This window comes from Populus euphratica, unplaced genomic scaffold (genome assembly GCF_000495115.2).
Source record: "Populus euphratica unplaced genomic scaffold, PopEup_1.0 scaffold182.1, whole genome shotgun sequence".
Lineage (NCBI taxonomy): Eukaryota > Viridiplantae > Streptophyta > Magnoliopsida > Malpighiales > Salicaceae > Populus > Populus euphratica.
In genome coordinates this window covers 387,195-406,777 of record NW_011500063.1, presented here as the reverse complement: position 1 = coordinate 406,777, position 19,583 = coordinate 387,195, and the positions used below count along the sequence as shown (strand labels likewise).

The 19,583-nt window shown below is 34.8% G+C and overlaps 1 protein-coding gene across 1 annotated transcript; it reads left to right on the top strand.

The window, feature by feature from the left end:
• Positions 1-188: 188 nt before the first annotated feature.
• NRPA2 (nuclear RNA polymerase A2) lies at positions 189-17,937 on the top strand. Its single transcript, XM_011002320.1, has 27 exons — positions 189-464; positions 571-653; positions 743-862; positions 2,302-2,378; positions 3,351-3,414; positions 3,670-3,740; positions 5,310-5,405; positions 5,502-5,547; positions 6,216-6,396; positions 6,475-6,527; positions 6,678-6,751; positions 6,902-7,019; positions 7,805-7,889; positions 8,508-8,623; positions 8,947-9,074; positions 9,174-9,253; positions 9,715-9,956; positions 10,038-10,202; positions 10,336-10,500; positions 10,614-10,688; positions 11,460-11,563; positions 11,667-11,742; positions 13,028-13,156; positions 13,258-13,398; positions 15,620-15,832; positions 16,172-16,429; positions 17,233-17,937. The coding sequence occupies exons 1-27, from the start codon at positions 308-310 to the stop codon at positions 17,635-17,637; spliced, it is 3,522 nt and encodes a 1,173-aa protein (XP_011000622.1). The 5' UTR covers positions 189-307; the 3' UTR covers positions 17,638-17,937.
• Positions 17,938-19,583: the final 1,646 nt, after the last annotated feature.

The window sequence follows — 19,583 nt, the reverse complement described above, 5'->3', positions numbered from 1 at the left end:
TAGATCCAGTTTGTTTTAATGTCCAGGTTCGTCTGATTTTTCAGCTCCGAGGCTGTAAAGCCCGTGGATCGTACGATCCAACAGATCGTGAATCACGTCGTTGATCCATGAGTCAAAAGACGCGGTTTTAAATCCAGTAGAAAAAGGCCCATAACACACCAACCCGTTTTATATTACCGTTGCAGCCGTAAAACAATCAAACCCCGCCTGTCTTCTCTCTTCTAAAACCCTAAACCTGTAAAACCCTACGCAGTCTCTCTCTCTCTCTCTCTCTCACCCCGTAGCAACAGAGAAAAGCTCAGTTCCAATGGCGAAGAAAGGTGGAGAATTCAAGGAGCTGGAAGAGCTAGTGAGGCACCACATAGATTCCTTTGATTACATGGTGGATAGAGGATTGGAAATCATGTTAGATAACATCAAGCCTGTCAGAATTTATGATCCTCACACTGATACCAGTCTCTCACATATCCTTTTAGTATTTTCAGTTCTTTTCGATCAGATTTTCTGTTAAGAAAAAAAGATTTTTGTTTTTTGGTTAGAAATTGATCATTTTCTTGACTATTATCTTACTATACTTGAGTAACCCTCGAATAAATGCTCCAATAAAGGACGTTCGTTCAAGGACAAATCGTAAGAGGCTACTTCCTTTTGAAGTAAGATTTTTTTTCCCTCCCCTTTACCGCGTATGTATATTTTAAGTAAATTTACGTGTTGATGGAGTGACTTTTGTTTTTTGAAACAGTGTCGACAGGCTAAGGTTTCGTATACTGGGAAGTTTGAGGCGGATGTTTGCTTTCAGTATGATGGTAGACCAGCTATCAGAGAAAAGTATAATTTTGGGCAGTTTCCTATAATGTTGAAGGTTGGTGATTTCTTTGTTTCGTGAAGTTGCTGTCTTCATGATTTAGATATATACTGCCTTACGTGACAGGACGTAAGCGTCTGTGATTAGTGAGGGTTAAATTTGGCGTGAGATTAATAGAAAAGAGGTCATTTGGAGTGTTATAAGGAGATTTGTATATGGTTGTGGATCCCTATGAAATGTAATTGATCTGAGACAATTCATGACTATGGGGCCAACAAGCGTTATAGCCTGACAAAGTGTATTGTTTGCATAATCTTGTTCAAGTTCTCATACAATTAGGTGGCGCTTTACTATGTATGTGACCTTTAAAACTTGGGCTTTGGAATTCTGGAATTTTATGGTTCAAAGTTCTCATGGATTCAAGTTTAACTTTTTTAAAAGTTTTTCTTTTCTGGAAGACTTCTTCATGGACAAGTGTTGGGGTTTGGATGTTTTTACCAAACTGTAATTTATACTCATCTTTGTTTTTCTTTTATTGATTCGCTGTTTTGGGCAGTTAGCGTGGTTCAGAACTCAGTGTCTTAGTGAGGATGGAGGTTTCATTGATTGCTCTTTTGATAGATAAATAGAAATCTGGATTTAGAGGCCTTGATTTGATAAGTAAATATTTGGAAAGGTATTCACACAATAGTCTAATTGGTTCAATTACCAGGTGAATATGAAGGCAAGTTGTCAACAGATATGATTTGTATCCAACAATTGGTGTCCATGTCAGAACTTGCCTCTTGTTTTGTTGTCTACTTATTATAGGTTTACTAAGTTTAATGATGAATATATTTCAATGCAAACAGCTGAAGACACTAAGTTTATTTTTTCTTTCATTCATTCTTTCAAAATAATTGTTTTTCTGGATTTGACATAAATGTAATGGTTAGAAATAAAAGTGCTGGATATCCCTGGTCTATGAACCTGTTTTGCAGTTGAAAACCACTAGATCAATTTAATAATCTTCTGTATTGAAATTAGAAGCTTCACCTTGCTCTACTCTGTTGACAGGAGATCAGCATTTCAAGTTTATGTGATGTCATGAATCTGTATATTTTTCTGTGTGTTAATTCTGCACTGCTTTACTTCTTGCTTGAACTTCTTTTTTCCTTGAGTATCCTTTTATGCATTTTTGCTTTTGTTATACATGTTGCATTGGTCGTTTGCTACATTTGGATCTTGGAAGATTGTGATTCTCTCTTGAAGTCACCTTGCTGTGATCTGTAGCAATTTTTGTTTATAGTGATATAACACAAAGCTTGCCATTCTGTAGAATTAGCGCTAACTGGGTGGAAATTTGCTTAACGTAAAAGTTTATATGCAAGAAACCTGTCTGGATTATGAATTGTTACTTTCACAATTGATTGCTGCACCCAATGCATTATATTCACTGATCGTTTTTTCACTTTTGGCTAGTTCAATATTCATGTCTTGAAGTTTATCCTATGCAGTCAAAGCTTTGTTACTTGCGAAGTGCTGATCCCCAACAGCTTGTTTCCTTAAAAGAAGAGGCGTCAGAAGTGGGTGGGTAAGTTGTCAGATTGGTTGTGTATTTTTGTGATATGTTTGTTTGACAATGACATTGCAAATCAATATAATGAGGTCTACTCTCTCTTAACAAACTTTTCCCTGTTACAAGAAAGCTTGTCTAAAACGTACTTGAAACACTGGCATTGAAGTCAGTCCCATTTCAAAGCACCATAGGAACTTCCCCTAATGAAGGAAACACGCAATATTATAGCACCTCCTAACTTTTAGTAGGCTATTTCTTGTATCCTTTTCATACTCACAGTTACAGGAAAGCATGTATACATTGTTTTCGATATGTGTGTTTTGAACAAGTCAAGTATCTAGATGGAAACAGATTTACTCTTCTGTATTCCCAATATTGCTAGTTATAGATGATACATACTATGGTAGATAAAAGATCTTTGCCATTTAGGTTCTCAAAACAAAGGTAAAGATTGTTTAGCCTACAGATTTTATAAAAGCTTCATGTAAAATTTGATACATCGGGATTTTAATTAATTCATCAAGGTTGTGTTTTACAGAAAACACCCCAATTCAACCAACCAGGGTTTTTCCACTATTATAGTATGGGATCGCATGTATAAACTATAAATAGATTGTGAAGACAAAATGGGCAGGCTTTTCCGAGTATAATTATGGAAACTGTCAATTTTGGAGATGGAGAAGGTCTATGCCTATTTAAATGCTTAATTTTTGACATGACAAACCTTACAATACTCCTATCCACTTACAATCACCATGCAGTTATAAATATTATAAAAGGTCAATCCTATTCATATGCATATTCTTTGGCATCACAAACTATGCAACGTTCAGATTTTGCTTATTGTATGATTGTTCTATCTTTTACATTTATCATGTTATGATGATCCAAGGTTGTAAATTTCCTTAAGAACAGCTATGCATATTTTTGTCATTTTGAACTATTTGAAATTAACAACTGCCTTTTTTATTTTTGTATGTCATATAGTTACTTCATTTTGAATGGGATTGAGAGAGTTTTTCGATGTCTAATTATGCCAAAGCAGAACTATGTAAGTGCGACCTTTCATTTTTTTTATGTTGTGATAACCAAGTAAGCAATCATTAGCTCTTCCATATAGTTGCCTGGTTGATGTTTTGATTTATGGTTAATTAAGGTTAAGATTGCATTGAGACTAGAGTTACGAGGTTGACTACATCACAACATTTTCATGCTTTCAAATGCTTATATGGGTGTAGGAAGAAAGAAATAGCATTTTTTTTATGCTTATAGATGCCATATAACTGAATTCGTTTTTATATTCCAGCCAATGAGTATGACGCGAGGTTCATATCGTGAACGAAGGGAAGGACATACAGATAAAGCAGTTGTTATAAGGTCCTTTTTCGTGACTTCATTATTCCAGTGTTATTGTTAATTCCTTGTACTTCTTATTGGTTTTGCAATGTTTTTCTGAGTAGTTGACCGCATTATCAAAGAGTTATGCAAAAGTCACAGCATTGTTTGAAGACTTAGGTAATTAATTTTTTATCAACTTAAGTTAAAGGTGGAACACTTAAGTTGCTTGGTAGTCATTACATTGTCCTCTAGTTCCTGGGTTTCATCTAAGTTGGATGTTATTTTCCCCTTAGTGAAGCTTTTAAGGGCCAAACAATACTTTCTTTAACCAGTTATGTACCACACACCCTCTACCTATCCAACAGTCTTTCTCATATCTGAATGAACAGCTTTTGGGCATTCAGCAATAACCTCAACTGCTTAATGAGAAGTACTTAATTGAGCAAACAGTTACTATCTCTTTTTTCTTATTTCTTAACACTTATTGCACAAAAGCTTCAGTTGTTCAAATCCTTGGGGGATGTTTGTGCCCATTTGTGTATTTTAGTTTAAATACTATAGTTGAAATTATTTGGGTTCCCTAGCTCCTTATAATCTCAAGTTGGCACAAAACTTTATGTGGCAAGTTCCGAGGTTGTACTATTGGCTACACTAATTTATGAAGCAAGCTCTTATGACCGTATGCTGAAGGCTTGTTAACAATACCAAGTCTGCTGTCAGCCCCACACCTCCTATTTGTTAGGAAGTTAAAGTTACCTGGACTGCATGTTTCAACAAATCCAACATAAGCACCAAAAAGATATGCAATGTGTGATTATAATTAATGGCAAACGAGTAATGTAGTTTCATGTGAGTAATTCATTCCGCATTGGTCACTTGTTAACTTTCCAAGGGATATTACTCTTTACTTGATAATCATCTACCTCATTGTGTGGTAGTTGCTTATGACACTTAAAGTGTTCATCATAACTAGACGTGTTACTTGCCTCCTGCCTTTCTATACAAATTGTTGTGACATGAACTCAGAAATTGTTTTCCTTCAATTCTGCACAAGTTCGAGCTAGCTGGTCTATCTCCTCCTCAAGGCTGACTGTTGCAGAACAAGAAGTTATAATTCCTATTTCCCGGTTTCATTCTGGGGTAAATGTAAGAAGTGCAGGGTGGATCATGTGTGGATGTTTGATCCTAAAGCTACCTTCCAATCTATCAGTTGATCTGTCTTAAAATACCATGTAACTTCCAATTAGCTGTCCCAAATATGGCATTGTATTGGTTGTCTGGTAGTTCTCTTATTACCTGTATTTATAAGTTCATTATGTTTGTTACTGCCTTGTCTTATAACATGTCTAGATCAAATGTCTTCCAAATATGGATCTGTGTTCCATCTGTCGTTAGGAGAAGTTTGTCTGGAAAAGCTCTGCACCTATTACTTTGTCAGTTTCCTGTGCTCTCCAAAAAATATTGCTTGTAAAATAATGGTTTGTTATCTGCAATTTCTTGTTGACAAAATGTAAAGTTTGTTGCTGTTATTGTTTCATCTTCAAAAATATGTTTGCTTCGGCTATGTTATATTATTCTTACTTGGGCAATTGTTAATTCCCATTCCAGGTGTGTAAGAGAATATCAATCTTCATTAACAGATCACTCTTCAGTAACAGTTAGACTATATTATCTTCGCAATGGAAGTGCCAGAGTTGGATTTTGGTAAGCCACATCAATGTTTGTTTCTATGTAAATAAGATTTTTGGGTTGCAAGTATGGAACCAGATTTGAATTATATGTTTCATTTTGTTTTTGCAGGGTAAGAGGAAGGGAGTACTTGCTTCCTGTTGGCATTGTGTTGAAGGTATTGTGTTGCATACTAATCCTTTCAAATATTTGCCATGCCTTTTTCTTATGTTGGATCTTCACAAGGAAAAACTACTTCATTAGATAATATAACCTTCCATTCTTTTGCTGGATTCTTTCGCTCTGGTTATTTTTCTAGCATACAATTATGGCTAAATATTTTGGCCTGTCTTGCGGAATATTATGATTGACATCAAAATCAATGTGCTTTCATGCATGGGGATAGAAACTTTACACTCTGCTACATATTTTGATACGCACACACTATTGTTTTTCTACTTCTGTTGATATTTTCAAATTCTTGGATTAGCTGTTTAAGTCTCCTTTTTTATTATCCACAACATGGGTTTTATGAGATGGGGACATTGTATATAAGCAACATTTGAATTGTTATTTTGGACATAGGGAAATTATAGGGAGATACGCCCCTTGCTCCTTCTGAAACATAAAAAAAGAGGAAAAAAGAACAGAGATAGGTATTATGTCTCAGTCGCCTGGGATTTTAAATTAGTAGCTGATATAACTGTCCAAAAAATATGAGGAGATAATGAGGATTCAGAAACAATATTATTTAGCGTGGTATTGCAGTGGTCATACTATCTAATGGACATTGTGATGCCTTTTCCATAATTTGCATATTTTTTGGCCTCAAACTCTTGTCAACAGGCCCTTGTTGAGACCACAGACCGGGAAATTTATGAGAATCTGACAAGTTACTACGATGAGAAATATGAGAAGCTAAAAGGAGCTGTTGGCTCTCAGCTTCTAGGTGAAAGGGCTAAAATTATTCTCGATGAAGTTCGGGCTGCGTCTCTTTTCACTCAGGATGACTGTCTGCAGCATATTGGTACTCACAATTGCATTAGTATTAGCATTACTGTGTAGTTCAATGGGTGAACAAATTTTGATTTTACTCATCATACAGGGGAGCACTTTCAACCTGTTGTGGATGAGTTGGAAAACAAAACTCCATATACTGTAAGTTAAATTAAATTGACCTCAACTCCAATCTGCAAAAAAAGGAAAATATTTTGTAACAATCTCTGATATTAGTTTATGAGAATTTATCTCTTTAAGTTAATATGCCTGTTTATGTTAATTATTTCACTCATTCTATTTTTTGTGCAGGTGGCCCATGCTGTTTTGAAAGATTACATGTTTGTTCACCTTCCTAACTTTCACGACAAATTCAGTCTGATGATGTGAGCTACAATCTCTCCCTCTCTCTTCATTTAATGCGTGCCCTATAAATTTTAGCAATGTCAACCTTTCTCTGGTTCTAAACTTAGATTTTCTTTCTTTGGTTCATTGTTCAACTTCCAATTAAGTTGTGTTTAACTTCATTTCTTTAGCTTTATGTTGCAGAAACTTTTCTCTTTTGTCGATCAGACTTCTGCACCAGACAACCCAGATTCCTTGCAAAATCAGGACATCTTACTTCCCGGGCACCTGATGACCATTTATCTCAAGGTATAAAATTTAAATTGGAATTTGTAGAAATAAATGTTTGGCATTTAGTACAGTTTTTGGTTTCACAGCTTAAAGTAATAGGAGCAAAAAATGTAATAGCTAAGTGAAATTGAGCTGGGCTAAGAGTGAAGAAGCAGAGAGGTAGAAGAGAAATGATTTGGGCTTGAGCAGTAGAAAAAGATCAAGCATTAAAACATCTGACTGAAAGTATGTCTCTAAATTATAATGGAGAAAAAGGATCAAACTGAAGCTAGTTGAGTTCAGCTGGAAACCAAAAGTAGCTAACATGCATCGACTATGAAGGAGGTTCTTGTTTTTTAACTGAATCTTAAGAGGAGGCTCAAGTTTTTAACCATGTTGAGGATGACAAGCTTTTAACCAAGCTGATTCTGTTTGAGCTCTATGTTTTGTTGTTTATTACCCTTTTTACATATTGTTGTGAAATTGAAATGCCATGGTTTTTTTATTTAATGTCAATTTATTATATTGTTGTATAGCTATCATTACCTGATTTGAAACTTGCATGAATTATGTGGAAAAATAAATTGGTGTTATTTTGTTGCACATCGAATAGTACAAATCTGGAAGTGTGAGGTATTTAAGTATGAATATTTTAACAATAGTGTTTGACAATCAGCGTTTCTAATAAATAAATAAGCCTCACAGGTTGTGGGGTGTCATTAAATTTTATTCACGTAGAAAGTTTTCTAAAATGTGTTTTTATATTCTAGCTCTCTTTAATGAAATCCTAAATTGACTGAAGTAATACCTTTCTTTGGTTGTAGGAGAAACTAGAAGAGTGGTTGCGTAAGGCGAAATCACTTGTTCAAGATGAGCTAACAAAAAATAACACTTTTAATTTCTTGGCAGGTATCTCAACTTCTTGCCTTCTGCTTAGATAATGGCTCTTGATTCCCATAATTTGATCATTATTTTATGTGAAGTGCATATAATATTTGCATCTTTTGGATTAATCTTTTTAGTTTTCCCTTCCTAGTTCATCTCCATTTACAACTCATCTTCTATATAATGGAAAAGGGATTTCATGATATATTTTTGAGACTTGTGATTATAGTGCCTGCTGTCACTACTATCAGGGTTGCAAATTTGCAAGTAAAAGATAGTACCTCGCTGTTTTGGGTTTCCTTTTTTTAAAAAAAAAAAAAAACTTTGGTTCTTAAAGGGAAGACATGTACCAAACTTATGGGCTTGTAGCTAATAAAATTATAACAGGAATAAGCAAACTCATCTCCTAACCGGTTTGTAATGTAAATTTGCAGCGACACGATGAATCTATGAATTTTAAATAATCCAATTGTATCCATTTAAGTCATTGGCACTGAGGTCATGTGACTTTGTGCACAACTAATTGGATAACGTTTTGCCCGTCTTATTGAACTTATTTTGATGTACAGACTTAAATATATTGTTGAGGGAATAGAAGTTCTTATATCAATGTTGTTCTTTCTGTTGCTTGAGAGATTGCAGTAGGAGATGTCAGGAAGGTCATGGATAAAAATTCCCCGGTAACAATCAGTACAGCTGTGGAGTCTATGTTGAGATCTGGAAGACTGGCTACGCAAACAGGTCTTGATTTGCAGCAGGTATGAATTCACTGGCAATGACCCATTTCTTATCATTTAAAACTTCCAAATGTGCATTCCACAATGAGGATGCAGTTACATGGAACCCAGGTATGTATTCACCCAGTGACCTCATTAGAATAGATATGGAATTGTGTTACATGGTTTGGTTATGGTTCTAGTGATGAGATGATTGTTTTAACTTTTCTCACTATTGATCTTTACAAATGAATTTTTCTTTTTTTATTATTTTTTATGAGGTTTTCGATGGGATCATTTTGCTCATTTTCTTGTGTTTCTCTCTCTGTTATTTGCGCTAAAGTTGGCTTATTGTTCTTCATTAGAGGGCTGGTTACACTGTTCAAGCAGAGAGGCTCAATTATCTGCGCTTTCTTTCTTTTTTCCGTGCTGTTCATCGAGGAGCTTCCTTTGCTGGTGGTCGCACAACAAGTGTGCGGAAGTTGCTTCCTGAGTATGTGTTTTGATTGCCAATTATCTGGCAACTTACATGGATTTCATAGTGTAAGTTCAATATTTACTTATCTGTTTGTTTGTTTGATTTTGTGTACAGATCATGGGGTTTTCTTTGCCCAGTCCACACACCTGATGGGGAGCCATGTGGGTTGCTGAACCACATGACTTGTTTTTGTCGTAAGTCAACATTCTACCAAATGTTTTATTTTTAATGGATTTGCCTACTTTTATTAAATGTTCAATACAATGTGAAGCAAATGTTATCATTTTCAGAATTTCAGTTTTTTATTATCTCCACCACGAAATGATTTTTTTACCAAAGCTTGTGATAGCAAAGGTGATTTCAGTTAAGGTGTTCAACAGTTGCTGCATCTGAGTTACCTGGATTCCTGTGTCTATAATTATTGTGACCAGATCATTATAGGCTTTGTTTGGTCATTAAAATATTTTTATTGCTTGAAAGAACATGGGAATCTGACCAATTTGTGTTGTATTATACCTTGCATTTAAGGTCATTTTAGTTGCTACTAGCTGGAGATTCTTTTTATTGTGTTGATTAAGAACATCTCCCATAACTAATTTATGAGCTTATTTATCAGGTTTCCATCTAATTTGCTTTTCTCATGTATGTTTGTCAGGTGTTACATCATATTTTGATTCGCAAGGAGTTGTTAAAGATTTTTTTGATATAAGAAAATCTATCCTTGGTGTTTTGACCAGTCTTGGAATGATTGCTTCATTGCCAAAGCTTGTTCAAGCTGGCCCTCCTAAAGCTCTTTCTGTTCTTTTGGATGGTCGTGTCATTGGCTCTCTTCCTTCCAGTGAAATCGAGAAAGTTGTTGCTCATTTGCGAAGATTAAAAGTGTCAACGACTTCAGCGGTTTGTTTTTACTGAATTTTTCTACTGGTTTTTACCCAAGATTTCTTTCTCTACTCTCATTTACAAGAAAACATATTGCAGATACCTGATGATATGGAAGTTGGATATGTTCCTTTGAGCATTGGTGGTGCATATCCAGGTTTATACATCTCCACATATCCTTCCAGATTTATTCGCCCTGTTAGAAATATTTCTATCCCTTGTGAGGAACGTCAAGATATTGAACTTATTGGACCATTTGAACAGGTGAGCACAGAATTTAGTTTTCTGTCAGATTAATAGCTTCTGCTGACAAAGTTTTTAATTGTTGGGGGGAGTGAATGGTTCTTCTAGTAGCAGTTAGAAATAATAGCTGACTTGTTCATCAATGTCATGTTAGGTTTTTATGGAAATAAAATGTCCAGATGGTGGAAATGGTGGAAGAAGTAATGCCTTTCCTGCAACTCATGAAGAACTTCACCCAACAAATATGCTCAGTGTGGTTGCTAATCTAACACCTTGGTCAGATCATAACCAAAGTCCACGAAATATGTACCAGTGTCAGGTTTCTGCTTGCCTGTTATTTATACTAGTCCAATATGTATAGTTTAACAACATTTTATTACTGTCTTATGTACTTTATCTTTAACATTTCAGTTCTTTTAATGCTTATTGTAGATGGCTAAACAAACAATGGCTTTCTCTTTACAATCTCTCCGCTTCCGTGCTGATCAGAAGATATACCATCTTCAGGTATGATTCACGTTCTTCTCTCTTTTTCCTTATTTATCAAGACTTCATTGGGGAAAGCTAGCTTGTTTATATTTTATCTTTATGATAAAAAAGAAAATTTATATTAAGTGAGGTGGAATATAAAATGACAAAAAAGGAAAGAAGTTGTCTGCCAAAATGGAAAAGGCAAAAATAGAATAGCTTCCCAACATTACTCATAATATCATCCAACTGCTCTCTAGTTTAAGAAGCTGGACAAATTATTATAATTCCATAACAGCTTCCTAAATTCAAGTTGATTCTTGATAATTTTAAATTCCTCCTTAAATAGCACTGCAGTATAATGGCACAACCGTTCACTTTTTGCCTCATTCTGCCTTCCATATCCACAAGAGTGCCTCAGCAGCCAGTCCTGCTGCTGTAATAGTGATAGCCTCTGTTCGCTACATATTGCAAAAAAGGTATTCAATATGCTCCAATCTGCAAAAGATTTTTAGAAAAGTTACTCTTATGTCTGTGCTTCTGAAAAAGCTTATGATCTAGTCTTTATAGAGAATCAAATTGATCGTAAGCTGGGTGGTGGTCTAGGGTTAGAAGTCTGACCTAAAATAAATTTCTTATACAAACCTTCCCCTGGCTTTTGGCTCAAGTGCTGGCAGCCTTTCGTTACATTCTTGTGCTAGGAAAGTTTGTCATTGTAAATGATATGATGGTTCCATTAACTGAATTTCATATCATGTATATTTGTTCTTCTTACTAGTGTTGTAATGGAAATACTTTTGGTATATGCAGACTCCTCAAACTCCCATTGTACGTACAGGAGCATACATGAAATATAGCATCGATGAGCATCCAACAGGGACAAATGCTATTGTTGCAGTGCTTGCATATACAGGGTAGATTATTAGACAAGTACAATTTAATCAATCTAGCATATGGAAATTCCGATTGCATTTTTATTTCTTTGCCATTTTTAGTCCAATGCTCTATGTTATGCAGATATGATATGGAGGATGCCATGATCTTGAACAAGTCCTCTGTAGATCGTGGCATGTTTCATGGACAAATATACCAGGTTTGATATCATGACGAATAAGTCATCACCCTTTTATGCTTTGGTTTATATGTATTTTTTGCTACCTAAGCTACATCATTAATTGATTTTATTTTTCTTTTATGTGGTATTTTTATGTTAATCTGTGTTTTTCTCTTGTTCGACCACCATCATCATCCAGCACGGTACTGAGGGCCACAGGACCTCATTTTAATAATTGCAATATACTTTAGGCAGATTATAATATATTGCTTTCTAGGAACTTGTTCTAGAAGGGAAAACACTATCCCAAGCATGTAGGATGTCATATTAGATAGCTTTATAATGAACTAGTCGAATGGGCTTTGCTTCGCCATAAGCAGTCTACTTCATGATTTGTAAGAGCGGATGCTGTAATGTTAGTAATAATTGTAAATCATTGTTAAGCTAGTTTGCTTTACTGTGTCCACTAATTGGGTTTTGTCTCTTTTTATGCTCCAGATATGTAAAATTGTTTGTTTATCTGAAATGGTGCTATTTCAGTTTGTTGAGCTTAAGAATTTGCTATCCATTTATGTCTCCAGAAACTTAGTGGAAACTCATGGCTGTGAAACCAATCCAAGTGGAATACAAGGATGAGCTGTTTTTAGCATCTGTGCTCAATTGTGACTCATTCCATGTGTGTGTGTGTGTGTATTTGCTTGGATCAGCTGGCTGGAGCTTGATGGTCAATACTGGAACTAGCAGGCTAAAAATATTTCAAAATTTCCAACAACGATTTACTTTTGTGCCTGAACATGGACAAAGATCAACAGGCTTGTGTCATATGAACAGACGTTGAAATAAAATTTTATAAGCAATATAATTGAAAACGCTGACCATCTTAAAAATAATATATTCAAACAAACAGCTTTGTGTCTCTCTAACTACGCTTTACCTGATGAAGATAGGGATGCAGCTTTGTATCATCTAAAACAACCATGTTCCAGTAAGAAAAAACATTGAATGTCAATGTGAAGTTCAAAGTGCCCGTGTTATGAATGGGCTCAATTGAGCTGCAAATGAAGCTACACTTTAGTCAAGTTTTAACACTTTAGATTGTTTTACACCTGTGGTCATTATGCATTTTCATGTGAAGTGCAGCATTTGATAGAGAAAAGCATGCATTGATGTGTAAGAAAAACACTTTTTCAATGTGAATGTGCATGAGGAGAGTTATTATATCCTTTCCTATTATAAATTTCAATGAATAGTCAAAGTTAATGCTTATCTGGACATTATTCTATCTTGTATCTTGTGTTCACTATATCAATGGTTTTTTTGACAGACAGAAACTATTGATTTATCTGATGAGGGCAGCAGGTCAGATCGATCCCACAGAAGATTTAGGAGGAGTAACACTGATAGGTCATCGCATTCCTTGATTGATTCAGATGGACTTCCATATGTTGGTCAGGTTGGCCCATTATATTCTACACCAACCCCCCTGGGGGTTTGTGTCTCTCTTTGTTATCTTTTCTGTATTTTATAATGACCATCTCCCTGATTGGCATTCAGATTATAAATCCGAATGAGGCATATTGTAGCATTTATAATGACATAACGAATACTTCAAAACCCAAGTATCGAAAAGGTTCAGAGCCTGCTATTGTTGACTATGTCGCTGTTGATACAAAAAGCAAGAAGCACCTTCAGAAGGTATGTGTATATCCTTTCATCTGGGCCATATTTGTCTGTGATATAGGTTGAGCAACAAGCATATTGATCCCTATAGATGGTAGAAACTCCGCAGATGTTTGGATGATCATTTTGTTTGCAGATGCATAACTAAAATTGAATAGACTTATCTGATATTTAATATTTTTTATGCATGCCAACAGAAACCATATAATGGGTGTAAAATAACAGTTGTGGGCACCATTGTCGTGAATGCATTAACAACTGTTAGCCATTATAAGAATTCACACATTTTAACAATATTACTACTCAAGTATAATAATTCAACCTTAATTCAGTTAATATTAACAATACTCATGCTAAGCATTAACAATTTAAAAAATATAGAGTTAGAGTTGGTGGGTTTGTAAAAGAATGAAATATCAATGTTATATTTATAAAGCTCATTATAGTCCAACCAACCCCTCTTATTTTTTCCAAGCACAAGGTCCATTTCACAAGAAACTATATAAAAAAATATCACATAAATGAACTTCACTTGACAACGAACAATTGTCCTCTCTCTCTTTGTTGCCAGAGACTCAGAAACACAACACCACAACACAAGTCTCTAGGAGCAAACTAATACAATTTAATTAATAGCATTCCATCCCTCTCTCCAAGACTTTTTATTGCCTTTCCCTTTTCTTTCTCTCTCCTCTGTCATGTATGCAAAATTGAGGACAACAATTATTTTCTTCAGCTCCTCTCTTCTTACAACGGCTTTATAGGTGAATAACAGCTGTTACCATTATATAACAATGCTATTGCTGTTATTGTGTGGAACAGCATTATAGCATGTTTCACAGTGAAAAACAATAATAGCAGCGACTGATTCTGTTAAATAATGGTCATTATGCTATGTAGTGTTTGCTATGTTAAACTATGGATGAGTGAAAGGAAAAGGATATAAATGAGGAAAGGTTGAGAATGACCTTTCTCCTACAAGTTAGAAAACGAACTGGAGCAGTTTCACTCTTCCATATCTTTGTATATGTGCTAAAGAGACGCTGCTAAAAGAATTATATATGCTAAGAAGAGGAAGGAAAGAGTTTTCTCCTGAAAGATTTTGAAGTTTAGCACCTTAACATCTTTAGGATATCCAAACTGATTGTCCTGACATAAGATTACAGCTTGGAAAATTGACAATTTTAGGGTCTAGATAAAGAAGGGATTTAGGCTTTTAAACTTGTGCTGATGTTGAGTGTATGGATGTTTGATGGAGTAGTTGCTGGGCTTCTGGGCAAATACATTTACCTTTTTTTTCCCCTTTGTTTGCCATTTATAGAAGGATGTCTTATTCTTTGTTTAATACATTTTTGCTTAATGAAGTATCTATTTCTAATTAAAAAAAAAGAAGGTAAAAGAGGTTGCTAATACACAAGGAAACTTTAACAGAGGGTAATGGAAATCTGAGTTCAGCTCATTTGAATTTGTTCATGGACAATTTTCCTTTAAATACTAGAGGGAATACGAGGTGCATGCTGTTATCAAGTGTATCATTATCTGTTTGTGGGGTGTCACACCGTCTCCGAGTTATGTGTTGGAAGGCATTCTTTCAATTAGCTCAAGGCATGTAGGTAAGATATGAGTAGTGGCCTTAATGAATTCCATTTAAGGATTATATCAAAGGATTGGTCCTTGGTCACTAGGAAGGTATGTTTTTGTGAATACGATGTTTGTCAGAAAAATATTGTTTGTTTTGATATGTGGTATCCTCTCTGTCTGCTTAAACTACAATACTGCCTCTTAAGTCTCTCTCAGTCAATTGTGTTTGGTCTCATTCGCTGCTATCTGTGGGAAGCATAACTGATCACCCTACTTCTAATATAATATGCTGAATAATTTCTTCCCCTTTAAGTAAGCTATGAAGAGGTCGAGGGCTTTAGCTGTAATCGACTTGACTGAAATGGAGAGAGGGACGGGGCATTTCTGCTGTGTAACAAAATTGCAAAATACAGTAGGTGCCATCAAAGTAAAGAACAGCTACTTTATAATGCTAGTTGGTGTCCAATTCTGCCTCTCCTCTTAGGAGCGCATGTGTTTATTTAAGGCCTTAGGAAATCTCTCTGCATATGCATTCCTATACTAGCTGAGAGGTTCAATATTCACCTATACATTTGAGATTAAATTAGATAGCACTTTTATACTGCTGCAGCTATGTATGTTCTTGGCTTATTTTTGCTTTCCTCTTCTTGATCAGGTGAATATTCGTTTTCGTCATCCTAGAAACCCTATCATTGGTGATAAGTTTAGCAGTAGGCATGGACAGAAGGGTGTTTGCTCCCAGTTATGGCCAGATATTGATATGCCATTTTCTGGAGTTACTGGGATGCGTCCTGATCTGATTATCAATCCCCACGCTTTTCCTTCAAGAATGACAATTGCAATGCTTTTGGAATCCCTTGCTGCCAAGGTAAAAATAATATTGAAACCTTTACTTGAAGTGTTGCAAATTTTCAGTTTTCGCAAACTCTAGTTTGATAATGCTCAAAAGTAAAGCCACCCTGTGACTCAAAGACTCATCTGCTGATGATATTCTGGATATGAAAAGGATACTGTGAGGATATGCTATCTAGAATTATGTTTTCCATTGGTATAAAGTCCAAACTTCTGTTACTTCTTTTCCCTTTCAATAAAAACAGAAGAATTATTTGTGAATGTGAAAAATAGATTAGCATATGGATGGTTAGCAACTGTTTGGAAAAAACAAAAAAACAAATGATTGATGGTTGCTTAATATTTCTGGTCTCAGGGAGGTAGCTTAAATGGAAACTTTGTAGATGCTACACCATTTGCTAGTACAGTGAAGGCACCTAATGCAGGAGAGGCCAAATCAGAACCTGAATCACTTGTTGATGAACTTGGCAAGATGCTAAAATCTAAGGGCTTTAATCATCACGGTGTGGAGGTTTTGTACAGTGGGGTTTATGGAACAGAACTCACATGTGAAATTTTTATTGGGCCTGTTTATTATCAGCGCCTTCGTCACATGGTTTCAGACAAATTTCAGGTTAGATCTTATTTCAGATTTTCTTCTTGAATGGTAGTCTAGATAGATACAAATGCAAAGTACTTGGTTTCCTCTGAATCAATTTTCTTGCTTGGCATTCATCATGAATGATTTGGCTCATGTACGTTTTCTCTGAATCAATTTTCTTGCTTGGCATTCATCATGAATGATTTGGCGTGAACCAATTTTCTTGCTTGGCATTCATCATGAATGATTTGGCTCATGTACTTCTTTGTAACACTATTTGCTTGGTTTTCACCTACCGACTTACAAGCTAAAAAAGTGATAAGAAAATCCATGTTTGAAATCATGCATTTAGATAGATATACTTCCTGTTTTGATAATAGTCAAACGGTCACCATTTTAATGTATGGGTTCGTTTTTTTTTTTGTTGTTGTCATGGTTTATCTTTTTTTCATTCATATCATTTGTGTTCTGTGCCATAAATTCTGTACTCTATCATAGTTCGCCATGATACTTGCCTGATGCAGGTGCTTCTAGCTTAGAAGAGTTGGTCAAAGCACTTGACCAGTTGTTTTCCTGCAATTCCTTGAACCATGCAGGGCTGTCAATGGATCTGGTTATAACCTGATTTGGACTTGAATCAGATTCGAATCTTTTGAACAGGATAATTAGCTGATTTGATAGTGAATTCTGATTAAATGTATCTGTGACTGTTTTATGCTTTCCTTCTGGAAGCAGAATTTTACCTGGTCTTATGCTTTTGTTTTGGCTTAATTTACTTCATAAATTACGATGTTTCTAAATTTCTCAAATCTCATGATTTTCCAATTGTTATGCAGGTCCGGTCGACTGGTCCGGTCGACCAGATTACCAGACAGCCTATTAAAGGAAGAAAGCGTGGTGGAGGTATTCGTTTTGGCGAAATGGAACGAGATTCAATGCTTGCCCATGGAGCTGCATACTTGTTGCATGATAGGCTCCATACTTGCTCTGATTATCACATTGCTGATGTATGTTCTATATGTGGGAGCATTCTAACGACACATTACCAACCACAAAGGCGAATAGTGCGTGATATTGGTGGATTACCTCCTGTGAAGGCTCCCAAAAAAGTGGTATGCCATGCATGCCAAACAAGCAAAGGGATAGAAACTGTTGCAATGCCTTATGTCTTTAGATATTTAGCTGCCGAATTAGCAGCTATGAACATAAAAATGACCCTCCACTTGAATGACGGAGCATGACACCTTTTGCAGTTTCAACAGGGCATTTATCTACACACCTCCCTCGGGGGTCCAAGCTGTTGACCGGAACCAGGTACGTGGCTTTGTGCACTTCATGATGGATGAGGAATTTGAACAGCTGCTATATCTTGAATTAGAAAGGTATGAATGGCGTCCTTGTACATGTATTCATACTTCCATTGATACGTTTTTCTTTTCTTCACAAGTAGATTTACTCGTGGTGATCTCATCATCCATTCTGTTGTCATATTTTGTGATTTGAAACTCATAATTATGAAAAGATTTGTTTCCTTCTCCTCAGGCAACTGTTTATTTTCTTCATTTCCCCTCCCTACCGCAATTTACTACTTTCTGTTCCTAACCTGGCAATGGTTACCATATTTTGCGGGATGAGTGGTGCTGGAGAATTTAGCTGCCGAGTTATGTTGAAACAACCATGACAGTGGAAAAAATGATAACCGTTTGAAATTAATGTTCATTGGTTTTATCTTGGTGATAAAATTGTTACATTTTTTTAAAAAAAAAAGAAGAACAAAGAAGCCTCATTGTAGTGCCAAATAGTCCAAGAAGAGAGCCATACTATAAATGTTTCGCATAAAATTATTTAATAATATGATGTCACGTGCTCATCTTGTTGCTCGGGTGGGTCTGTAGTATTTTTTTTCATAATTGTTAATAACTGTTGGGAAATTGATTCTAATTTTTGGATGCATTGAATCTGGAACCAATTTTACTAGTCAAAAGCACTCCTTCAAAAGCTCATAATAACGGGGGCATGAAAAATTTTTATTAATATATTAGGTTTATTTTTTACTAGAGAATCCCCTAGATCTCGACTACCTTGTCAGCCATGTGTTTGTGCATCAATTTTGATGTTTTTTTAATGTTCTGCCCAAAGCTTAGCTGCCGTTCAACGTCCTCACCAAAAAAAATAGGAGTTCACCTCATATTTTCAAGTTAAAATACCTGGTTTATAAATCAAACCCGCGAAGTTATTTTTTTAATATTTTTTTATCAATTAAACCTCTTAACTTTCAACATTGTTCAATTAACTCCTGAAAAAAAACTAGATAAAATTTTATGGCTTGGTTTTAAAAAATCCTGTTATAGTTTTATCTGAATTTTACCTTCTCTTCATATTTTTTTTAAATTATATTTTTCATCTTGTAGTTTATATATTTAATAACAATTTATATCCTCAACAATGTGTTTTATTTTTTACTTAATCTAGAATGTAAAATATAATTTATAAAAATATAGAAAGCCATTGTAAAGTTTAAACCAAACTACAGGAAGGTTTTTTTAATTATCTCATTTGAAATTGAATCATGATTAAGAAAAGTGTCTTGAACCTAGTGACTGTTTAACGACAAAAAGTAAATATTAAATTAAAATATTTAGTTAATACAAATCAATTTTTTTTTACATGCATCACATCCAAAAACTAAGGTTGAATCTCAGTTTACCAGAAGTAATTTTTATTTGTTTCTTCTTCTTTTCTATATAGAGAGTGAACTCTCCATTGTTTACGTTGATGGTGGAGACCGGATCCTGTTTAAATCTATAAAAATATATTGAATCTATTCGATGCAATAAATTTTTTAAAATTATATTTTATTTAAAAAACTAGTATTTTATATTATTTAATAACACTATATAAATTAGAAGAAAATCACTTGATAACATAATATTTATAGAATTTAATCATAATTTTAATTTTATTTCTAATGATATTTTATTTGATATTGTTGCGCACTTACAAAACCAATGAAAGTGTAGTCCTTGTCGAATGTATTTTATACGTGATGGAATTGTAGATAGTTTAATGAAATAATAAAAAATATTTTATATTAAGTATCATTCATTCATGATATAATAGCAGTAATTAAATCTACAATACTTAAATTAAAAATCATCAATATTAATATATTTTTTAAAATTATTTT

Coding starts and splice junctions, on each gene's coding strand:
- NRPA2 (XM_011002320.1), top strand. CDS start 308: ATGGCGAAGAAAGGTGGAGAATTCAAGGAGCTGGAAGAGCTAGTGAGG. Junction 6,528..6,677: donor AAAACAAAACTCCATATACT/GTAAGTTAAATT, acceptor TTTTTTGTGCAG/GTGGCCCATGCTGTTTTGAA. Junction 10,501..10,613: donor GAAATATGTACCAGTGTCAG/GTTTCTGCTTGC, acceptor TGCTTATTGTAG/ATGGCTAAACAAACAATGGC.